This window comes from Camarhynchus parvulus, chromosome 5 (assembly GCF_901933205.1).
Source record: "Camarhynchus parvulus chromosome 5, STF_HiC, whole genome shotgun sequence".
In the NCBI taxonomy this organism is placed as follows: domain Eukaryota; kingdom Metazoa; phylum Chordata; class Aves; order Passeriformes; family Thraupidae; genus Camarhynchus; species Camarhynchus parvulus.
The window spans coordinates 50,931,655-50,953,873 of NC_044575.1; the positions used below are offsets into that span (position 1 = coordinate 50,931,655).

Genomic DNA, 22,219 nt, shown 5'->3' on the forward strand with positions numbered 1-22,219 from the left:
CTTTGTTCTTAGCATTGAGTCCTGCTGCAACTTCTGTCCAGAGGAGAGAACTTTGAGTCTCATAGGTTTGCTTTAATTCTGCTTTATTTGAGGTATGGCTATATGTTTGAGTAGCTTCCTCCTCCAGATAGAAATGCTACCCCAGTTCTCAGAGTTCTCTCTTGACATCACTTGCTTATAGTGATACAGGACAAGGGAATGTTACACAGTCTAAGACATAACTGCAAGGCCTTTGGGATTTGATCTTTCAACTTCAAATCACAGATTTACATCAGCCTGTGAGCTGGAGAATGCTCTGTGGCAGGCATGCACATTATCCTGCCATCTCCCAGAAGAACTAGTATTCTATTTAATTTCTCCTTGAAGAGGTATTGGTAATATTCTCTTTTAGCTTAAAATGGATCTCTGTGCTCTGGGGAATAACCTTTTAGTCTGCTGACTTTAAAAATTGTAATACATCATCTCATTTTGGAGTTTTTAACTAGGAGACCATACACCTGATTAAACAGGTTTATAATATGCTGCAAAACATAAGTGCAGCTTTAATATTGTCGTGTATAAGTGTTTGTCATGCATATCCTGTAGTTAAATTTGCCTTGGAAATGGCTCACCTGTGTAGCTGGTTAGGATTTTTCCCTACTGACAGGTCTAGTTTCTGTCTGTGTAGCTCTATGAATACCAAAGATGTGCTGCTCTTCAGTCCTTGTCCTCCAAGGTTTAATGCTCTGGAGCAATTCTATTTTATGTGAAGCTTGTTTACTTTCTCTTTTATTGCTGGCCTGATTTCCTCTGACTAAATAACTGAAAAAGTATATATCAAAATTAGAATCTGAGCCCCAAATCACAGCTACGTCTGAGGCCTGTAATATTGTTTGAGTATCTGCAGCTTTCTAATTACAGACTCTGAACCTAGTAAATAGGGAGGTTAAAAAACAAGGTTGAACCTGGTGTATGATCTTGCATATTAAATGTGTGGGGTTTAATCTCTGGATGATGAAAGATTTAGTTGTCTGTTCAGAAGTGATATGGGGATAAACATGGGTGACACAAGTGAGGGAGCATTTTAAATTGCTTTTCTGTTCCTTTTGATTCTTCTGACACTTAGTGCTAGATCTTAATTTGTTTATATTGAAATTCCTCAGTTTTGTTAGCACTTACTTTGTCTGAACTATATTAGAGTTTTGCTTTCAGAAGCAAATTACTTTGTAGCTCAGTGGTGTAAAATGTATTTTATAATCACAGGATCAGTATCTTGAATCACTGTTCTTAGAAAATGCTCTCTTTGGAGCTGGTTGATCATTTTTTGTGATTATGGAGAACAATATAATTTGTTTGCCGTTTGTTAAAGGATAGACTTAGAGTTCAAGAGCGGTGTGATTGAGAATATGCTATTTTCAATGCAAAATTGGTTGTACTCAATACTGGGAAAGTGCTACTAGAAAAGTAGAAGATGCCTTGTGTCTGTGATGGCTCTTGTGGCAGGAGAAGCCTTCTGGTATTTTGAGGACTCACAGGAGCCTTCGTGCTACTGAGTGGTTGTCATTGGTTTGTCACGTGGTGTAGGTGCCAAGGCAAGGGCAGGAGTAGTTCGTACACTTGCTTAATATAAAGAGGGAAACATTTTGATAAGATCTTGGATGTCTCATAAATGCAGAGCTGCTTTTTAAAGTAGGGTTTTGTGACTGCATAAATTGTATTGTGGTATGAACATTGTTTTCAAACAGATGTGGTTATGTGCAATATTGTGACAAACTGAATTCTGTTTGCTCTCTTTGCAGGCTGCGGACTTGAGTAAACCAATAGACAAAAGGATATACAAAGGAACACAGCCTACATGCCACGACTTCAATCATTTAACAGCCACAGCAGAAAGCGTGTCTCTTCTAGTGGGCTTCTCTGCAGGCCAGGTCCAACTTATAGACCCTATTAAAAAAGAAACTAGCAAATTATTTAATGAGGAAGTAAGTAGAAATCTTAATATTGTTGCATGCAGTGTATTTGTGATATTGAAGTTTCTAGATTTTCAAAGTTCAGATGTTGCTCTATTTGCCTGTGTAGCTTATTGTTCAGTCACTGCCTTTGTTTTTCAGCTGTTCCATTGGCTTGGAGTACTTACATAAAAATGTTATTCATTGTGAAAAGATAAAGGCATCTTGTGGGGTTTAAGATTAAAAATTAGCATTTTCTAGTTTGGGTAATACTGTAACTAGCATTGAGGACAGTTTACAGATGGAAATAAGGTCTACAAATGTAAATGTTGCTGCGTGTGCTCTGAATTCGGTTGTTTCTGAGGCTTCTGATTGCCAATGAAGAAGAAAATTTTAAGCTGTCAAAATATTAAATAAGTTAAAAATACACATTTTTATGGTTGGGGCATTACAGCAGAAACTGCCCATATTCCTAAAGGCTTTCTTGGATAAGAGTAGGCTATAAAGCTGAGTGCACAGAAATGCTGAGGGTTTATGATATCTTGGCCATGTGATGTTCAGAAGGAAACTCTCCACCTGCTTTTTCTGTTGCTGCAGTGAGGAAAGATAGAAGGAGTACTATGTGCCAAGTTACAGAACCACTGCCTCTGGGTATCTGGTAGCATTGACATTCTTAGAGGAGTAAGTGTCCAGATGCTAATAAGGAAACAAATCTGGTAGCTGGGATGACTTGTGACAGCCTTTTCTGCAGAGGATAAGCTCTGGGAATTTGGGTGGTTTGGGGGAGGTGACTTTCTTTTGGGGATTGTTCTTCTGCTCCTTTTTTGTTTTAATTCAGTTCTGTAGAGAGGTTTGCAGGTCTCTTGGTTGGTTTTGTTTCTTTGTTCTTCTTCTCTTTTTTGAAATTTCACATCTGGATTCAAACTTTACAGATGAAGTTTAGCCTTGCTCAGCTTTCTAAGTATACCTTTCCCGCCTCAGAAAGATGTGTTGCCTTCCTTGTGCAAAGAAGATTGAAGTATTGTTCTCACTGGGGATGTTTTATAATTAGATCTAATTCCTCCTCAGCTTTCTAAAAGTAGCAACATGTAGATCAGAAAAGGGGCGTTTTTCTTCCTACCTGGCCTTGTCCCAACTGCTCTGCCTCTTCTTGTGTTGAGTGGGAAATAGTGCTGGAGAATCTTTTAATGAATCTTTTGTCTGTTGGTAAAAACCTCTGTATAAGTAGTTGAATTGTTAATTTTACCATTGTCCTACCACCCCCACCCACCCATCCAAAAGTGTCTTATTTATTCTTGTACAATAATATTGTAAGCATTAAGAAGGGTAGCAGACATTTTCTAAACAGCTGGTTTCATTTCATTAGAGTAGTTCCCGCTCCTGTAGGTGAGCTGAGTTCCTTTGAGAAAAACTTCTGCTGGAGTAGTTATATCAAGGCCCAGTGCACGTTTCCAGGCCTCAATGGTGTTTACTTCTGGTGACTCCAGTGCAGAGCTGTGTTGCAGCCTGAATAGCTCCTGTGGTATTCCCCAAATGCTGGAAGCACTGAAACCACTTCCATCAGCCAGTATTGCTTTTTGTCTGTGCTATTGTCAGATTACTTCAGTGGGATGGAAATGTGCCCTTTGACAGTTTGGTGGAAATTTAAATGAGGTAATCTCTCATACCAAGCTAATGTAAGGATTTGCTCAGTGCTACCAAAACTGCACACAGTAGGCTACAGTTAAATGAAAAATTCTTGTTTCCTACACTGACCTTATCTGCAGTTACAACCAAATCTAAAACTGTAATATATTTTTATTCTGTTGATTACAGTATTGAAGTTTGCCTTAGATGTGTTTCTAAGTTCTGACTTGTATTTAAAGCCCCTTTCAGAGAAACATTTGTGAGCACTGATGTTTGAACCAGTTCATTTGCTTCAAGATGAAGGTGCCTATTGGATTTTGAATATATTTTGAGTTTAGATAGTCTTTAGGAATAACTGTAGGCATAAGGTGGTCTGAATGAGTGTGAATGTTGTTCTATAGATCCATCACTCGTGCTGGAGGTAACAGAATTCACCACCTGTCCTGCGAGTAATTTGGTGCCTTCAGGTAGCCCAAAGCTCTGCTTTGCCTATCAGCTGTGGTAGAGCAATCAGAATAGCAATCAGAATGTATATGATACATGAAATAAATCAACCTGTTATGATAGGTTATGTTGAACATAAAATGCAATAGCCCTAGCATTGTCTTAACTTGTTACTGATTGTTTAAAAATTCTATTGATGTAGAGGATGATAGGAACTTGAACGGCTGAGGTGAATGATAGATACTGTGCAGCTTGTGGCTGCCTACATAAATCCATCTGTAGCCACAGTGCTATTCCTTCCAGCTGTGTCAAAATTATACCAGTGATGTTTTCTTACTGCCCAAACCAGTCAAATATACTTTACAGATTCAGTTGTTTCCAGGCAGTAATTGGTTATTATCAAATTAGCCAGTGCTTTTTCATCTTACTTTTTAATTCTTTTTTAATTTAAACTGAAGCCTTGAGCTGCATTTTTTTCCCTAACAAACTCGTCCTGTGTCTTTGTTGCCAAAGCTGTGCAAGACCTTAATGCAGATTCTTTGACTGCTGCAGATTTTTCAGTCATTTGTGGCCTGTGCCTGTAATTTTGTCACTTCAAGTTCTTCAAAACATGACCAAGATAATCTTGGCAAGTGTTTCTGCCTGGTGAGTGAAGCTTCTTCACTTCCTGTTCTTCCATCAAACTGAACATAAGCTCTTTATCTCACATCCCTCACTGATGTGCTGATACTGCATTCAGACCATTCTTGTAATGCATCTGCTGCTCCTGCTGACTGCAGGTCTGGCTTTGTTGTGCTGCAGACCTTTGTGAACCCAGCTGAAAGCTTTTAAAACTCCTGAAAGTCATAACTTGAGAGTTTGTATCTTGGGAAGGGAATGCATTCTGGTCACTTGTACGTGTCAGATTAAAGTCTCTCTGCATCTTGTCTTCCTGAGCTGATCAGTTCTCATTAGAAATGGTAATCTTCTGTTTTTCACACCCCCCTTGAAGTAAAGATCATGTTTGCTGAGTTTCTCTGCAGTATTTACAATCATGTAGGCCAACATGGTTATGGACATAAAGTGCCATTATTGATATAAAATTTGAGCAGGTGCTCTTATTAGTAAGGGTTGTATGTCAGATTGAGCTGCTTTAATAGAGAGCAAGAAATTTTGCTTTTATTGCCATACAGGCAATGAGAATATTGGTGCCTACAGGAAACCAGCTGGGCTGGTGTTTCCTGCCCATGTTCTCCTAGTGTGTGCCAGGTAACTTTCTCTCTTATGTTTCTGATGCCATCATTATTGAGATATGCATGAATATATATCAGTGAATATATGACAAACTAGTTAAAATATCACAACAGAATCATAGACTGTCTTATTTTAAAACTACTCAATTTGAAGGAACTTCGCCATATTTAGTTACATCTCTCAGCTCTCAAATATACCATGACTGTTTTAACCAATGAGAAATTACAGGAGAGAGACTTTATGGTTTTATACTGAGGTTGAGAGCAGCAGAAGTGTGATTTAAAATGGCCAGGTGCTGCTTTCCAGTGACAGTTCCACAACAGATAACAGTTGATGTATTATCCATTAGTTTGATGTTTTTGTTTGTGATAAACAGCATAGCAAGGTTTGGTGGGGGGGGAGAATTCTTCTTTCTTCTTTGTTTTAGGGCTTTTGCAACTTGTTCTGGTATTCCTTAGGCTCTTTATATTTTCACTCTTGCCTTTTGTGTAGCTCAGATCTTCTTTCTGCTTTAAAATCCTGCTAAGGATTTATTAAATAAATATATTTATATTTATTTATGAAATAAATATGCCGAATACAAATCTTGAATATGCTTGTAAAGAATTACTTGTCTGCAAGTTACAGCTGAGTGGTGCCATGGACAACATGGTAAGTTGTGGAAGTCCACCAGAACTGTAGTAGTCAAAGGAGTCAAACTTTACCTCTCAGTTCTTAGAGCATTGAAGACATTATGACCAGGAATGTTTGTTTAATGTGTGTGCATTCTTTTGCAATTATGAACTCTATTAAAACATTATGTTTTAAAGGAAAGTGCTTAATCAAATGGTAACAGGGTATTGACAGGTCCTTGGCTATTGAAAGAAAAATAATTGGTGACTGGGGATTCCAAGGTGAAAAGTTTTGGTGCCTTGTGAATTTGCCCAGCCCATGCATTTACCTACTGACTTTGCAGCCACATGATAACGGGTCACTGTGTATGCAGCCTTTGCTCCCTGAATCAGTAAAAGCTGGTAGGTTTTTTTTTTCCAGAGGTTGGGTTTTATTTGTGATTTCAGATAAAATCAGAGCCTAAATTTACTGTTGTTGATTTGTAACCTGTTTGCTTATAATACAGATGAGTAACTGCCTTTTTTTCCCTTTAGTTTATTCAGTGTTTTCTTGTTTCCTTCTCATGCTCTTCAACCTACACAGGGAAAAGTAAACCAAAGAGCACTGCCTTTAGATTCATAACAGATTGGCTCGAGTGAAGTATGGTCTTTGTGGAATGTGACTGGACCATAATAATAACCTTTGAAAGTACTTTGTCTGAAAATAATTTTCTCTTTACTGCCTGATAAGTTTTAGCAAATAAAGTAACTAACATAGTTCCTGTCTAGAAAGTTAAGTTCACTTTATTTAAGTATTGCTCCTCATCCCCCAGAAAGCTCAGATTTACAGTTAATCATGGCAACTTTAATTTTCAGAGTTTCTGATGTGTATCTTCTTTGTTTTTCACAGAGACTAATAGACAAGTCCCGAGTAACCTGTGTAAAATGGGTACCAGGTTCAGAAAGCCTTTTCCTAGTAGCTCATTCCAGTGGCAATATGTACTTGTATAACGTGGAGCACACTTGTGGTACCACAGCCCCGCACTACCAGCTACTTAAACAAGGAGAGAGTTTTGCAGTGCACACTTGCAAGAGTAAATCCACAAGAAACCCTCTGCTTAAATGGACAGTAGGTGAGGGTGCCCTGAACGAATTTGCCTTTTCCCCTGATGGGAAGTTCTTGGCGTGTGTGAGCCAGGATGGTTTTCTTCGCGTGTTTAACTTTGATTCGGTGGAATTGCATGGTACAATGAAAAGCTACTTTGGAGGACTGCTGTGTGTGTGTTGGAGCCCCGATGGGAAATACATAGTGACAGGCGGAGAGGATGACTTGGTGACAGTTTGGTCTTTCGTGGACTGTCGAGTCATAGCACGAGGCCACGGACACAAATCGTGGGTCAGCGTGGTGGCCTTTGATCCGTACACCACTAGTGTAGAAGAGAGCGACCCCATGGAATTTAGCGGAAGCGATGAGGATTTCCAAGACCTTCATTTTGGCAGAGATCGAGCAAATAGCACGCAATCCAGACTGTCCAAAAGGAACTCTACAGACAGTCGTCCAGTAAGTGTTACGTATAGATTTGGTTCGGTAGGCCAGGACACACAGCTCTGTTTGTGGGATCTTACAGAAGATATCCTCTTCCCCCACCAACCTCTGTCAAGAGCAAGGACACATACAAATGTCATGAATGCCACAAGTCCACCTGCGGGAAGCGGTGGAACTAACCCAGGAAGTAATGGAAACAGTATCACAACACCTGGAAACTCTGTACCCCCTCCTCTTCCACGGTCAAACAGCCTTCCACACTCTGCAGTCTCAAACGCTGGCAGTAAAAGCAGTGTCATGGATGGTGCCATTGCTTCTGGCGTTAGTAAATTTGCAACCTTATCGCTGCACGATCGGAAGGAAAGACACCACGAAAAAGATCACAAGAGAAACCATAGCATGGGACATATATCTAGCAAGAGCAGTGACAAACTGAACCTAGTTACTAAAACCAAAACGGACCCAGCTAAAACTTTGGGAACACCTCTCTGTCCCCGAATGGAAGATGTTCCCTTGTTAGAGCCTCTTATCTGTAAAAAGATAGCACATGAAAGACTGACTGTGTTAATTTTTCTTGAAGACTGTATAGTCACTGCTTGTCAGGAGGGATTTATTTGCACATGGGCAAGGCCTGGTAAAGTGGTAAGTTTTAATCCTTAATGCTGCATCAAAGAGCTAGAACTCTGAATAGATAGTTTTCTTGAAATATAATGAATGTTGAATATAAAATTTCTTTATGCTTAATGTAAAAAAATATCCTCAGAGCCATACTTTTGGATACTGCATGCCATATTTCTGAATGATTTGAAGTGTCTTGGATACAATTATTAAATATAGTTGCCTTCCAGCAGAAGAAATAAATACTGTGCATCTAAACTATTGATCAGTGTTCTTATACTTAAGCATAACCACAATATGGTGAAAGCTATTTATGTAAAAATTGAAGCAAAACCTGTCAAACACTAAAATAATCATAATCCTTCTAATGTTTTCTAAAAAAATAAGCACTCCCAATGAGAGTAGCTTATGAAAAGCTGCTGCTTTTAAGTCTAATGAGAAACGTGAGCCTCTGAAAAAGTGAAAACCAAAGTGTTTTATTCTTCCATTCTTTTCTGTGGTGGCCTGCCCTTAATGTGAAACCACTTCTTATTAAAATATCAGCCATTTTATGCACAGATTTGTGAGCCCTGTACCAACTGTAGTTTATGCTCTTAAATTGTGAATCAGTATTAACAAGGAACTCTAATTATAGCCAGGTTTTGATTTATGTATTTAAGTTAGGGAAAATCCTGCAAGCTTTCTCTCAGTAGTTTCAGTGTTCTGTTCCTGTCAGGTTTGTTAAGGCAGTTCAACCACTACATGCTCGTGTTTTTGATGGCACCAGTTCCATCAGCTGAACCTACATTAGTCTATTACTAGTTTTCACTCTTGTTGTTGATGCACTTGACCACCTATAATATTTTATTTTTCTTCTGTCCAATGTATAGATAGCTAAATTTTGACTGAAGCTAAATGTGGTGATTCTTACATTAAAAAGTACTTTGTGCTACAATAGCTCTTCTTGCCAGCAACAGTTCAAAGGAATACAGCTATGAAAACATTTCCAGAGTTGACCTGAGAAAAAGAACCATTATTTTTGTGAAAATTTCTGAAAGGGGATGTAGACTATCACCTGAAGTAAGAGAAATGATCTGGTAGTACCTGAATAATGCCATGTTGAGCAACTTAAATGAAAATCTGTTGTTTGTTAGATTTTAACCATTTGGTTCATAAATCTGACTTTTGAAGTAGAGGTACTGTATATATTTAGATACCACATCTTCATTACTATAAACTTGCAAGTAAAACTCGATTATTTTTCTTAAAATTGTTTGTATAATGTAGGCTTTCTTGAGATCTTATCAAATTTGTCACAACATACGTATGCGTAAAAACCTGTGTCTGTTCTGCATCTTAATGCATATTTAAAGGTTGAATCTAAAACTTAAAATTGAAAACCCCTTTATGGGAGAAAGGAGGAGGGTATTACCTAAAAGTATTTTTTTGCCTGAGAACTACAAATCCAGCATTAATTAAAAAAAAAAAGCCAACACTCCCTTAAAACACTAAACTATTTAAAATGTTTGCTCAAAATTAAAGTATTAAAGCAATTATACTTTTGTGACTCAGTGCACTTCACATCTTATTAATTACAGCAGTGCCTCAGATTGCTATTGTGAGCTACATTTTCTTTTTGTTCTAAAACTCCTTTGAATGCTATTAAACACTACACTGTCACATTTATTTTTCAGTGGCTGAGGTGGGTTTTGTTAGACTGAGTATAACTTAAATATTTTTGTGTATTGACTTTGATTTGGAATATGACATTTCAAATATTTCAGAGATAAAGTATGCAGTACCAAAAATCAGGATTTATGTATTGGCCAATATGGAAAACTTTAACTACAGGTAAGTAATTTTCATGCTGAAGTTATCACTTTCAAAATTAATATATTGCACACTGATGTAAATGCCATATTCTTTAGGATGTATTTACTTAGAAATTTACAAATTAATTTTTCTGATTTCACTTGCATTTCTAGTGAGCTCACTCTGCTGGTAAAAACTAAATTTTGGTGGCATGTTTACAGGGCTTTGTTAGGAAAATACTTGTGCCAGAAGGACGTTATGAGCATCCTTTTTGTTTATAGGAAAGCACTTAATTTTATTTAATGAGAATTGTCAAAGTATAAAACACTCATGGTGATGTCTTTCTTACTGGGTTATATACCATCATTTCTGTTTCACCAGCTGTTTTATCCTAGCATGTCCCATTACTCTGGGGTTTAAAGTTGCTATTTCTAGTCTTCCTTTGACATATGGCTCCCCAAGTGATCTTAAAGCTCTGTCACTTTTTTGTCTGCCAACTCTATAGAGTAAAAGCCTCTGAATCTTGCTGCTGCTTCCATCATTGCCTCCCTCAGAAGGCCTTCATTAAATTGATGCCACTGCCAGCCTGAAGAAAGAATTGGATGGAAAAGCAAAGGAGGCTTGCAGTGTCTAATGTAATTTCCATTCAGCCAGTGCTACCTCTCCCTCTCATTTCCAACAACCATCAAAACATGTGCTGGATAAATTGACAGTGTATGACAAATTCTGTTTATTTTTCTGGTTGGGCTTGTGCTGCCCTGAGTGGAAAATAAATCCAGAAGTGTCTGTTCAGCCATGATCTCTGTGATAGTTGATAGTCTGTACAGTGCTGACATTGTCCTGACAGTTTGTTTATAAACTTTCCAAATTACTGCTTCAGTGTGTACAAAATCATACCTTGAGCTTCCTCATGGGATGTGCCGTTCTTGCTTTGCACTTCCAGAACTGCTCTGCCAACTCCCAGTCAGTGAAGTGAAGTGAATGGCGAAATTCAATTAGAAACAAGTTGGATGAGGCTCAGGGTTCATTAGTTTCAATTTTTTATTCTCTTTTTTTTTTTTTGTGAGCTGGTTTCTGTGAAAGAAGGTTCAAGGCGGTCAGAAAAATAGGTTGCCTTAACAGGAGTACGAGCTTTTCTCCTCAACATGGTGACAATTAGCTGTCATCTCTCACCCCTGTCTTTGCCAGGCCCTGATGGGAAACCTAAATGGGATTGCAGAACTGTTGGATTAATCTGGAAATATAGAAACAGAATTTGGAAGGAACAAAAGTAAACTCCATTGTGCTATCTTTATAGCTACATTAAACTGAATTACAGGATCTGCAGAAGCAATTAAAAAACCCCAACAAAAGCAACCCACAAAACCCCAAAGTGGTACTTGGATATGCAAAATAAGTTTTCTCTGAACTCAGTGGTCAGAGTAACTACTGACATGATTTCTGTGTTGGGCTCCAGAACTGACTGTTCACTGTCTGTACAGTGACTCCATTTTATGGGAGTGGAAGTTGCTGGTGAGTTCCCTGTGTCAGAAAGCTCAAGGTAAGATTGGCCAGAAGCACACCCAGGTGAAATGGCAGTGTATAACCTAGCAAGAGAAACATCTACCACTTTGTAAAACAAATGCACATGGAATTTATTTATTTGACTTATTGTACAGGAAAACTTAGACTTAAATTATAACATCCTTGAATTTTCTAGTTAACTACAATTGTAGTACAGTATCATGTTTTAGTATGGCTTCTGTTTTAGTGAAAGTACTTAAACATTCATGTACTATATTTGAGTGAGACAAGCAGCTATACATACTAATTCTTCCTCAGTGGAAAGGAGCATTTCATCATTACAATTGAAGTTCAATTGCTGGTATTTAAGTACTATCAAATAGATTTCTTTCAACGTGATACGGTATCTGTATAAACTTCAGGGATGATTATAGTTCAACTGAAACACAGCTATACAACTTCAGGTTACCATGCTAAAATTTGAAGCTTTCTGTAATGTGCACAATAGCAAAGTTGCACATGGCATACCCACATTATCAGGGTGAATTAAACCTAGAGTACACTGGTGTGATATTTATAGCAAGGTATGTGTGTGTGCGTGTGTGAGGAGGTGTGACAAGTGGCTCCAGTAAAGCCAGGAGAGATCATAACCCTGTAAAGGCTTTATAATGAGGATGTCTGGATTAGGAAATAACATGACTTTTACTAAACACTTTCTAGAAAACCCATGTTCTGAATTATCACCTCTTAAAATTTGAGTATGTACTTGGAATGACTGTATATGTCTGCCCCTTTAACAACATAAAACTACTAAATTAATATTTAAAATGCTGGCCTGCTTATGTTACAATAATAAAATTTGTGTCAGTTAATTTACTGTCAATTTACATGTAAAGATTAAACTATTTTTTCTGCATTTTATGATTCTGTATACTGGAGTTTGTTAAAGATTGACATGTTAGGTGATACTGTACAAAATTGTATTGACTACCTTTAGTGAAAATCAAAAGTAAAATTCATATGTATTTCCTTTTTAAACTTCCATCTAATTTCTTGACAACTTGAATAAATTTCATAGAGCCTTTCTAACATGAACTATTGTTAATTTAACTGTTGCAATAATTAAGCTTTAAGAAGTATTGTTGGTATATTTATAATTTTAAGAAGATCATGTTTGTTTCATACTGCTTATTTTTAGCTGTTCTATTGTCACTGTTACAGCTGAAGAACTTTACTAAATACTTGACATTACAAAATAACTTGCTGGGGTTGTCCTCTGTATACTGATGTTAAATAAAAATGTGTGATTGAACTGTAAATGTAGATAACTTTCAATAGTCCTTTCCACATTTGAGTTTTAATTTATCTTGCAGTGCTTAGGTGGTCTTATGCTCTCACACTGTGCTGAACAAATGGCCACAATGAAACTGTTAATTTGCCATGCTTTAAAGTAAGAAGTTGATCACATCTGTAACCTGCTCTGAGAAAATGTTTCATCTCAAGACTATGCAGATGTTTTGATGTTTAAAGCTTGCTGATAAGGTCATGACTCAAGGTAGCTATTTTTTTTAGGACTAGAGTAACATGAAACAGAATACTTACCAAACCACTTTTCAAACTTGTTTAAACTCAGATTCAGCAGAACACAGACATGGCTGTCTCTAGATTCTCTCTGCACACCTGTCCGGTAGGAGCTGGGGCAGAGTGTCGTCATTCCTTCTAGGACTCTACAGGAGCTCTTTCCTCTGTGGACTCTGGTGCAGGGTATGTTCTTTATTCCAGCTTTAGATCTTGGTGTTTACCTAATGATTGCTGAATTTACAGCCCTGAGGATATGGCTCATACAGGTGATTCAAGCATTTTCTGTCTAGAACAAAATAGTCTAGGATAAAACTCATCTGAACTAAAATAAACTAGTCTAAAACTTCGCAGAATTTCTTGGAGCAAATTTAGGTGAAGACTTCAGATGTTGCCCTTCCTTTTGAGGGGTTAGGCATTGTCTCACCTTTACAGCAGTGATTCTTTGTTAACAAAGAAAAGCCAAACAAATTTGCTGAAGTGTTTCAGAGGCATTTTTGAGGAATTTCAGTGTAAAAGTGAGTTACTTTGGGTCCAGTCTGACAGGAGGACTGTTTATCTTTTTGCAAAAATACTCTGTAGACTAAAGCTGAGGCAATCATCTTATGTAAACTTGAGAACTTTGTGGTACTTCCAAGGTATTGACTGACCATTGTGATGATCTATACATAGAACGTTCATGCATATTTAAGAACAGGGGTTAGTGAAAGAAAAAATGAAATCTGCTTGAACGCTTCTGGAACATCCATTTATATCAAATGATGCAAGAACTGGTTGGTCAAACCAGTTTCTCAGTAGTCAGTGTGAGCCTGAAACAAAACCCAGCTTCCACAGGTTTTGTGGTCAGAGAAGGTATTTGGCAAAATATGTCTTGAAACATGAAGGTGTAATTTTACTTGCCTTTAATAATGTTGCATAAGCTTCTCAAGGAAGTAACTTTTAATATAATGTTATTTTCTGGGTTTTGAAGCTGGATTTTTAGGTAGGTGCTGCTCAACCTTATCAAACTCATTTGGCTCCTTTCTTCTGCTAAGACCACAGTCACTTTATGGCTAACTCATGTGGGGTTGCCTTAAGCTATATGGTTTTCCTTGAGGTTTTCCCTGGTTTATCTCAATTTCATTATTTTCTAAACTGTAAATTTTACACCTTACTGACTTTTGTAGTTTGAGAAAAGTAGAGAAACAACAGTTTATAAGCCTGTGAGCCCTTAGGACTTGAATGAAGCTTAAGGTCCTATTTTTTGAGCCCAGGTCAGGTTTCTGCTGGCAAAAGCCTTTTTGCATTTTCAAGCACCCAAGTAGTTGCATCTTAGTTTTTTTTTCCTCTTGGACCTGCATATCTTCCATTCACCTAGTGCCACTGGACGGATTTTTAGTTACTAATGGTTTTCTACCAGCCTTGAATTTGATTTTTTTTTTGTTGACAGTGACCTCTGTTAAGAGAAACTCCTTTATATGCACAGAAGAAAAGTTGCAAGTGAAACCCTAAAGGTGCTACAGTCTTTTATAAGGTCTGGTGTCAAATGGTTTATGTATTTGTACTTTTGTGTAATGTTATCAGAACGGAGAAAAAAAGGCAAATGGATTACAAATTTAAAAGCCCATTTAGTGAACACACAAACTGTGTGAAGACAGGCATCAGCTTTGCTGCATCGCCTAAATCCCATATAAAATATTTCTCTGTAGCATGTTATGTGAATGAACAACATGTGATTTCCTGAGCATTTTTGTTAAATTAATTTTATTACTTCATTAGAGATTACTATGTGATTTAGTGAGCATATGCAGTTCAGAAACTTTTGCTGTTAAACACATATTCTTTGGATAAAGAACTTGAAGATTTTGTTCATGCAAGTCTTAAAACCAGTTCACCTAATTTAACTACAGAATTTTAAACAAATGTGAGAAATCGCACTTTGGTTTTTGTGTCTTATTGCTCAAATACCATAATGGACCATGGGCTCTTTTCTCAAGCAAAGCTTCAGTCCAGAATACTTTGAAACCCTAGTTATGTAGTAACCCTAATTACTCCAGGAATATCACAGTTCTGGACAAGAATAAACTACTCCTGGAGTATTTTTCAAATAATAACTTCCCATTATTTTACATACTGGCAATAGAAATGGTTTAACAAACCAGTACCATTCTTGTATGGGCATTTGTTAATTCAGCCATATTTTAATTGGTTTAATTGCATTAGTGAAGTGTAGTATGAGACTTCTTTTTTTACATTGGATTGCTTGTTATGTTGGACCCTTTATTTTTTCTACCTTTCAATTTCAAACCAGAAAGTAGAAAGATGAGCAGAGTTTGACATCCAGCATGTTCTGAGTGCCACTGGAGCTGTTTCCCTGAAGGAGACATGCACTTTCTGGATCCTGCTTGCATGTCCAAACTTGCTGTTTATTATCTAGATTAGTGAAACTGTGTACGATTGCACCTTTGGCTCCAATTAAACAGCTTCTAATTTAAATTAAGAAAATATTAACTCAGTGACTACTGTTTACTATTTTCCTATTAATTATTGCAATGTCTTCCTGATTTTTATTTTTTTTAATACAGCAATTACATGCTGATCTTTCATAGAATTAGTTTCTCTTGTGAAACATTGTTTGATGTCTTTGGAAAAAAGTCCCAGACTTTTGTCTGGATTGTATGTGGAATTTTCAAAAAGATACCCATCCCTCTCCTCACAATCCCGTAAATGGGAAGGAGGGTTTGTGTTTGTGCTGCTGCAGCAAACAGACCCCAGCAAATGAGTGCCACGAGCCTTGGGTGCAAATGGCTTTCCTGATTGTATTTGTTATGGCTTTTCATTCCTACCCATGCCAGCGTATTTTCACCAGATGTGCAAAGTCCTGTGTGTTTCAGGAAGTCAGAGAATGCATGGATAAACAGGATAGCCCTAGCAGCTAGAGCTGAAGCAGCCTGTGTTCAATACTCACAGCAGTGACTGACTTAGGAAAAATGACCCCATCCTCTGAGAGCTGCATTGCTCAGCTGTGGAGTGTCCCATTAAGATGACAGCAGCTACCTCTGAGGTTGGGATGAATATTGTTTTACTAAATTCCTGTCTTGGAGCTCATAACTCTTCCATTTCCCATGCCTGCCAGACTCATATGCTGACAAAATACTACTGCTAATAAAACACTACATTTATTTACAAAACTTTGAGCAGTGTCTTAATTTGTTCCTGCTGCTTGCTCAGTGGGATCTGTTTGTCCTTAAGCCTGAAGCTGCTGCACCAGGCAGCAGAGCTGCAGCTGTGGCTCTGCTCTTCCATGTTTCCTGGCACAGCTGTTGAACAGGCTCACTTGGCTGTTGCTCTAATAAGTTGCTGCAGCTTTTGTTTCATCTTTTCCCACCTGATAGACTGGGTGGTTCCATCACAGAAAGCACTACACTCTAATGGCTTTCTTCTTTCTTTACAGGCAGGAGCTTTTTATATTTTTTCATTACCTTACCCATTATATTCTTCCAGAGAATGCAACTAGAACTGTTCCAATCCCACACCCTTTGTATCACAGATGAGATTTACTGCGAACTTTTGTATCAAAGCAGTAACTTTATTTGAGCCCTCACTTGCTTTTCTTAGGTTGTTTTCCTCTGTCTTCTGTGTTACACTGAACACAACCTGGTGAATAGCCTTGCTTGGAGGCTCTGATCCAATGGCAAAATGCTGCAGAATTTTTGTTTTAATCAGGACCCACTGAGAACTCACCACCTTCGGTGAAACTTACGTGCCTAAAAACCAAATTCATACTCTTTGCTTTTCTTGTATGAACATTTAAGATGTCTTCTGAAATCAAGTACTTGGAAGAACTCACAAACTTTCTGGTCTCTCCCCTGTGAGTGAATTTCTGAACGGCATCATAGCCTAGTCCAAGTTTTAAGGCAGTACTTGCATACATTTGTTCCATCTGCAGAAGCACAGGGATATTGTTCTTGAGGTTATTTCCACTTCGGTGTTCCTCTGGCTTGCCTGCTCAGAGCTGCAGAATTAATTCAGAGCAAGGACTGAAATAAAGGAATTCCTAGTACTCACTGAAAGCCATCTGCACTGAGCTGCTGCTCTTCAAAGCAGGGAGCATTCACCACCTATGAGATGTAACCAGGACTGACTCCTTGTTCCTAGTCTTGGAACTTGCATTCTAGAGTGGCTGGTAGTTCACAGGGAATAAGGCACCACACTGAATTTCAGTATGTGCTGCCAGTTTCTAGAGGAATCCTAGGAAAATAACTTCATTTTGTTTCCCAAGAATTGGGTGTGTTACAGTGTAAATTCAATGCTAGAGTAGGGCTTATTTCTCCTGTATAGGGTGGTTATGAGCCTGTTGAAAAAGACTTGACATTATGCCATCCCTAGAGCTTCCTGTGTGCTTATAAAGCACATATTTGCATATGAACAGTTTGGACTGCTGATTTAATTAAGACTGAAAATAATACCTCTGGACATCTTTTTCCAGGGTACTTCAAAGTTGCTTAGTGGATGTAATCTTCTGACAAGAAAGACCTTCCAGTTGCTGCTGGATTTAATAGACTTGTGAAGAATGCTTCAGTAATGAACTAGTGAATTCTGATTCAACCTTGTCACTTTCCAACAAAACTTCCCTGGTAAAAATTTCAGAAGTGCTTCAGTGGCTTGTTTGCTCTAAAGTTCTACCTTCTTTCACCATCTAGTCCAAAAGTAATAACTAGGAAACTTTTTGTTCTCATGAAATATGCAGAATCTTTGTACATCCTGAATGTCAAGTGTAGAGAACAACCCACTTCAGTCTACCTCAACAGTGTTTCAATCAGATATTCCCTGCATAAGCAAATACAAATAAAGGTGTTCAGGTTCCTTCAGGTGAGGTCTATGGAAGAGGCACCAAGTTCCAGGGGCTTTGTTATGTATAAATGTCATATGGACCACAGGCAAATACAGTCTGCCAGAAATCCTGCAAACTACTCAGGTTCATGATGTGTCTGAAATGATCAGATTTTTTTTTAAAAAGAAGGGCTTTAGTTTTAACAAAAATCTGATGACTTGAATCCAGTCAGTCGGGCCCCCTTTCCCCTCTTTCCACTTCTTCTGAGGTCAGGGTTTACTTCCATCATCATGACCTCTCAGTTCTTGGATCCAAGTTTGAAAGAGCTCCTGTAGATTCTGAAGAAGTGACATAATTCTGTCTTCTGTCTGTATGCTAATTGCTGCCTGATCTTGTCTAGTTTGATGGATCTGAGTCCCAGGATCTTAATTTTGAGGTAAGAACATAAGCTGGGAGCTGCTTAGAGGAGTTACTGAAAGTGCATTTATCATTCCTACAAGGTGAGGAGTTGCATGGGGATATTTGCTGGTGTGCTTCTAGCTCCCAGTGTGCTTCCAGCTGCCAGCATGCTCCTTGGCCTGCTGGCACTCGGTAGAACTAATGACCTTATAAGGCTAAATTGTATTTTGACAATAAGCTTTTCCTAAATAAGCCTGATAAAGTTATTCTATGTGAATTATTAAAAAGTGGCTACTGTGCATAAATCTGAAATGGAGTCTGTCCGTGGTACCCAGAGGTTTAATCTGTAAGGTGAGGTTGCTTTAATCCAGAGCAGCAGCCTCTGTGTGGTGAGGGGCACCATGCAGTTGTGGGGCTGTGTGTGAAGTAAGTCTCTTGATTTGAATGGCAGGGTAGTTAGAAGAGCTGGTACCAAGTTTTCCTGAGTGTGAACTTAAATTGTAATAGGAAATCTCTACTGAACTCTTGTCAGGGTTTCATTCTGTATTAAAATTACCAAAACAAATATTTGGTTAGACAATCTATTTTTCTATTCAAACCTTGTAATACTCAATCACATACAAGAGATGGAGTGTTTCCCTGTATCAGGTCAGGTGTCAAACACTGATATTGGAATAGGTTTTCTTGACAGCACCCTAGTAAAATGCTGATCACTTTTTTTGGTGTATGATTGTTAAAGTTTCAGAGTTCACTATGACTCCAAGTGCAAGGTAGATTAAACCAAATGCTGGGATCAGATCCATTCTGTGTCATAATGCACACGTTTCTTCCTGTCTGAGGGCTCTTTGTGCGCTGCTTGCCTGAGATCGTGGTGGTGGCTTACAGCCTTTGTAGGAGGGAAGGTGCTGATGTCTGAAGTAATAAACAAGTGTTGGTAAAAATCAACTGTACTCATTGTAGGTTTGGGTTAAGAACTTTATAAAATTCATATCAGGTTCTCTTGCTGGATTAATGTAAACTGCTTTGTTTGCAGGGTTTATTGTCATCCCAAAACCAGGCCAATTCTCCAAGTGGAACTGTAGTATAGCCATCACACTACTGCTAGCAAATCTCTGAACGCAGGACAAGAAGTAATGACAGTGGAACCACAAGCTGTTCTTCAGGCAAAGAGCATCACAAATTATAATGTGGCAGAGTGTAAACATGGAATTATGTGAATCACATAGTGACTTGCAAAGGACAAATGTAAGGAGTTCTCACTACAGCTGATCCTGCTAGGCTGCTCACCCAAGGAAGAGTTTGCATTGGAGAAAAAGCAAAAAGCTTCCTTTAGTATTGCAGGAAAAAGTAGTAACATTTTTGTTTTCTTTATACTTTTCAAGTCCAGTGTAATTTAATCTCTCTATAAATATATAAATAAAAGATATATATATATATATAGTGTAACATAAGATATGTTTCTTAAATTCAAGTAAGTTCAATGGTTAAACTAGTACTTCACCATTGTTTATTTTGCACTGATTTTTTTAACCAGAGATGGCTAGAAGACAGCCTGGAATGCACTCATGGAAAATGAAAGTCATTACTTTCTGGCTTCAAAATGTTTTTCAGGAAGATGGATGCTGCAATCATAGATTTTTTTAAAACAAAATTGTTTTGCACTTAAATAGTTTAATGCTTATAGAGAATTACTTTAAAATTGGTGTCCAGACACCAGAAAAACTATGTTGTGGAGAAAAGATCCTTTGTATCTATTAAACATTTATTTTAATATTGTTGTTTCCAACTGCAATCGGTTCTGTATTATATGTATAAATAATGTAATTCAGTGATGGGGGATGGGAGTAATGGATCATTACACTAGAAATTCTCATTCATTTAAGAAAGTGATATTTCTAATTCAGAAAATACATATTAAACTATCTTGAATATGCATTTTTGTTTACTTTCTGTTCAAATCCAATCACTTTTGATGTAACCAATTCTTTGCTGAATTAAATGTTTGGTACAGAAATACTACCTAAACTTTGTAGAACAAATTCCTTTCAAAAATATCTTACGTCAAACATTGCTTCATATTTAATAGAATTGAATTTCAGTTAGGAAAGTGAAATACAATTGTTCTGTTCTTGTTCTTAATGGCTTATCTCCAAACACATCCTGCAGTTTAAATACATCATACAGCAGCAACTTCACAGACAGGCAACTCATGGGTAAGGATTTTGTCATCGCGTAGTCCCATGCATTTGGAGTTGGGAAGTGGAAGATCCCACAGCAGTAGCTGTACACACTTTCTGACTTGTCAGTCAGAACCTGGGCTAACATATTGGAGTAGCATTTCTGAGACTCATTTCTCTTCCATCAGGCATCTCATTTATAACTCAATGGTCTTAAACTGATAAGTGTGATGGGGATAGACATATCCATGGATTTGCAGAAGTTAATGTTGCTTGCCTAAACACTTGTCATTTTTAATCAGTCGACACACCACTTGTTTTCAGTAGTTCTTGCAAAGACTAACCCTCCATGTCCAGCCCCAGACTGACAGAGAATAGAAGTATCCATCATATGCTTCCCTTTTTCTTATGCAGCAACGTTCACAACTGGGATTTGCAGAATCCTGCAGGCAGAGTAGAACAGAGGCTGCTGGCCCAGAACCATCAACTTGCCTGAGGGTGCACATACTGTAGCTGTGGGCACAAGTTAATGTCCTTCGTGCTCTCCAACAATAAAGCTGGGTAAAGTTTTTTAATTACAAGTAAACTTAAGACATTTTCTGGCATGAAAAGCGATTTGTTTTCAGGAAATGAATGAACATTTGGGGAGAAGCAACTGCAGTAACTTGTAACTAAGTCTCATCTTTGCAATGCAGCCAGCATGTAGAGAACTGCCAGATCCATTTATAAGCTGGGAATTTGTTCCCTACTTTATTCAAGATGTAGCTGTGCTTTACAATTCTTATCTGTCTTCTTCTAAAATACAAGGAGTGGGGAAAATACTGAAACCGAGCAGGATTATTTTTCAGAAGTTTTGTTTATTAACATAGTGGGTTTAACTGTTAAAATACAGATAAACCTCATCACTGAAAACTAGTGTAGTTATCTCCCCGTAGACTTCTTCTAGATAAGTGCTTCATATGGTCTGAGTCAAAATGAAACAGTTGAAAAAATATGCAGTAACTTTAAAAGACTTTTTTCCTTCAGCTGGGAAAATACAAAACCAGTAGGGAAAGAACCGCAAAATCCAACACCAGGGGAACAGCAGCAGCTACTCACATCTGGGTTGGCTGGGAATGTCCCTGCCACAAATCGTAGTCCAGCAGCACACAAGGAAGGTGGGGGGGTTTCTTTTCTCAGCCTTTTCTTTACTATTGGGGCAATCATCTAGAAACTTGAATTGCCCATACCACACTCTATTCCATATGGAAGAAAATTATTTTATTAAGAAACAGGATACTAATAACTTACCTGGAAGGAACTTAAGACCTCTACTGTAGATACAGCTTTTAATAAAAATACTTTTCCTACTACATTAAAAAATAATTAAAAGTAAGCAGAACACAGATAATCTCAGTATGGAATTTTAGCTGGAAGAATGAGGGTAGGAACTATACTTGCCAGGTTGTAGTTTAAAGTTTGGGTGTATTTTAACTATAAAGCAGGTGGGAAAACTCAAGTTTTCCTACTCATCCAACAGCCAGAGAAGTGTAAGTTGTCTCCAGAGGTTTAACAGCAAGAAACTTGTTAGGAAATCAACATCCTTGAAGTACTATATGTGCCAAACTGAGTAAGATCCACCTGAAAAAAAATGAAGAAAAATTCCAATGTGGTTCTTCAGATTTGCAATTTTATAGCAAAAATGATCTGTTGAACATGAAATTGCCATTCTCAATACAACCAGAATCATTCTCATTCTCCCCAGAGAATCTGGGGACAGCCCCAGATACATGGAATGTGATAATACACAAGATGTTATTCTAGTAGCTCATTTTTCCAGGTTAAAACTTAAAAAAATTCTGACTTCGTCTTTTTCCTGGTGTATGAATAATCACCTACCTGATATATTAACAAGGGAAGCAAACAGTGGCAATAACACTTTTGAAATCAGAAAGGTACCTTGTGCAAACACAGTTTGATGGAATTATATATTT

General features: G+C 37.8%; 1 protein-coding gene across 5 annotated transcripts in view; it reads left to right on the forward strand.

Annotated features, from left to right (window-relative positions):
- Positions 1-21,314, forward strand: part of WDR20 (WD repeat domain 20) — a 47,108-nt gene extending 25,794 nt beyond the window's left edge. Inside the window, exons 2-5 of one of the 5 annotated variants that reach the window (XM_030948526.1) lie at positions 1,779-1,961; positions 6,732-8,009; positions 12,913-13,043; positions 19,103-21,314. In XM_030948526.1, coding sequence (XP_030804386.1) covers positions 1,779-1,961; positions 6,732-8,009; positions 12,913-13,002 — 1,551 coding nt within the window. In that variant the 3' untranslated portion in view covers positions 13,003-13,043; positions 19,103-21,314. Of the gene's footprint in view, positions 1-1,778; positions 1,962-6,731; positions 9,816-10,281; positions 12,595-12,912 lie in introns of those variants that run through there. The other 4 variants (XR_004060738.1, XM_030948525.1, XM_030948527.1 and 1 more) reach the window with 4 other exon arrangements.
- The last annotated feature ends 905 nt before the right edge of the window (positions 21,315-22,219 follow it).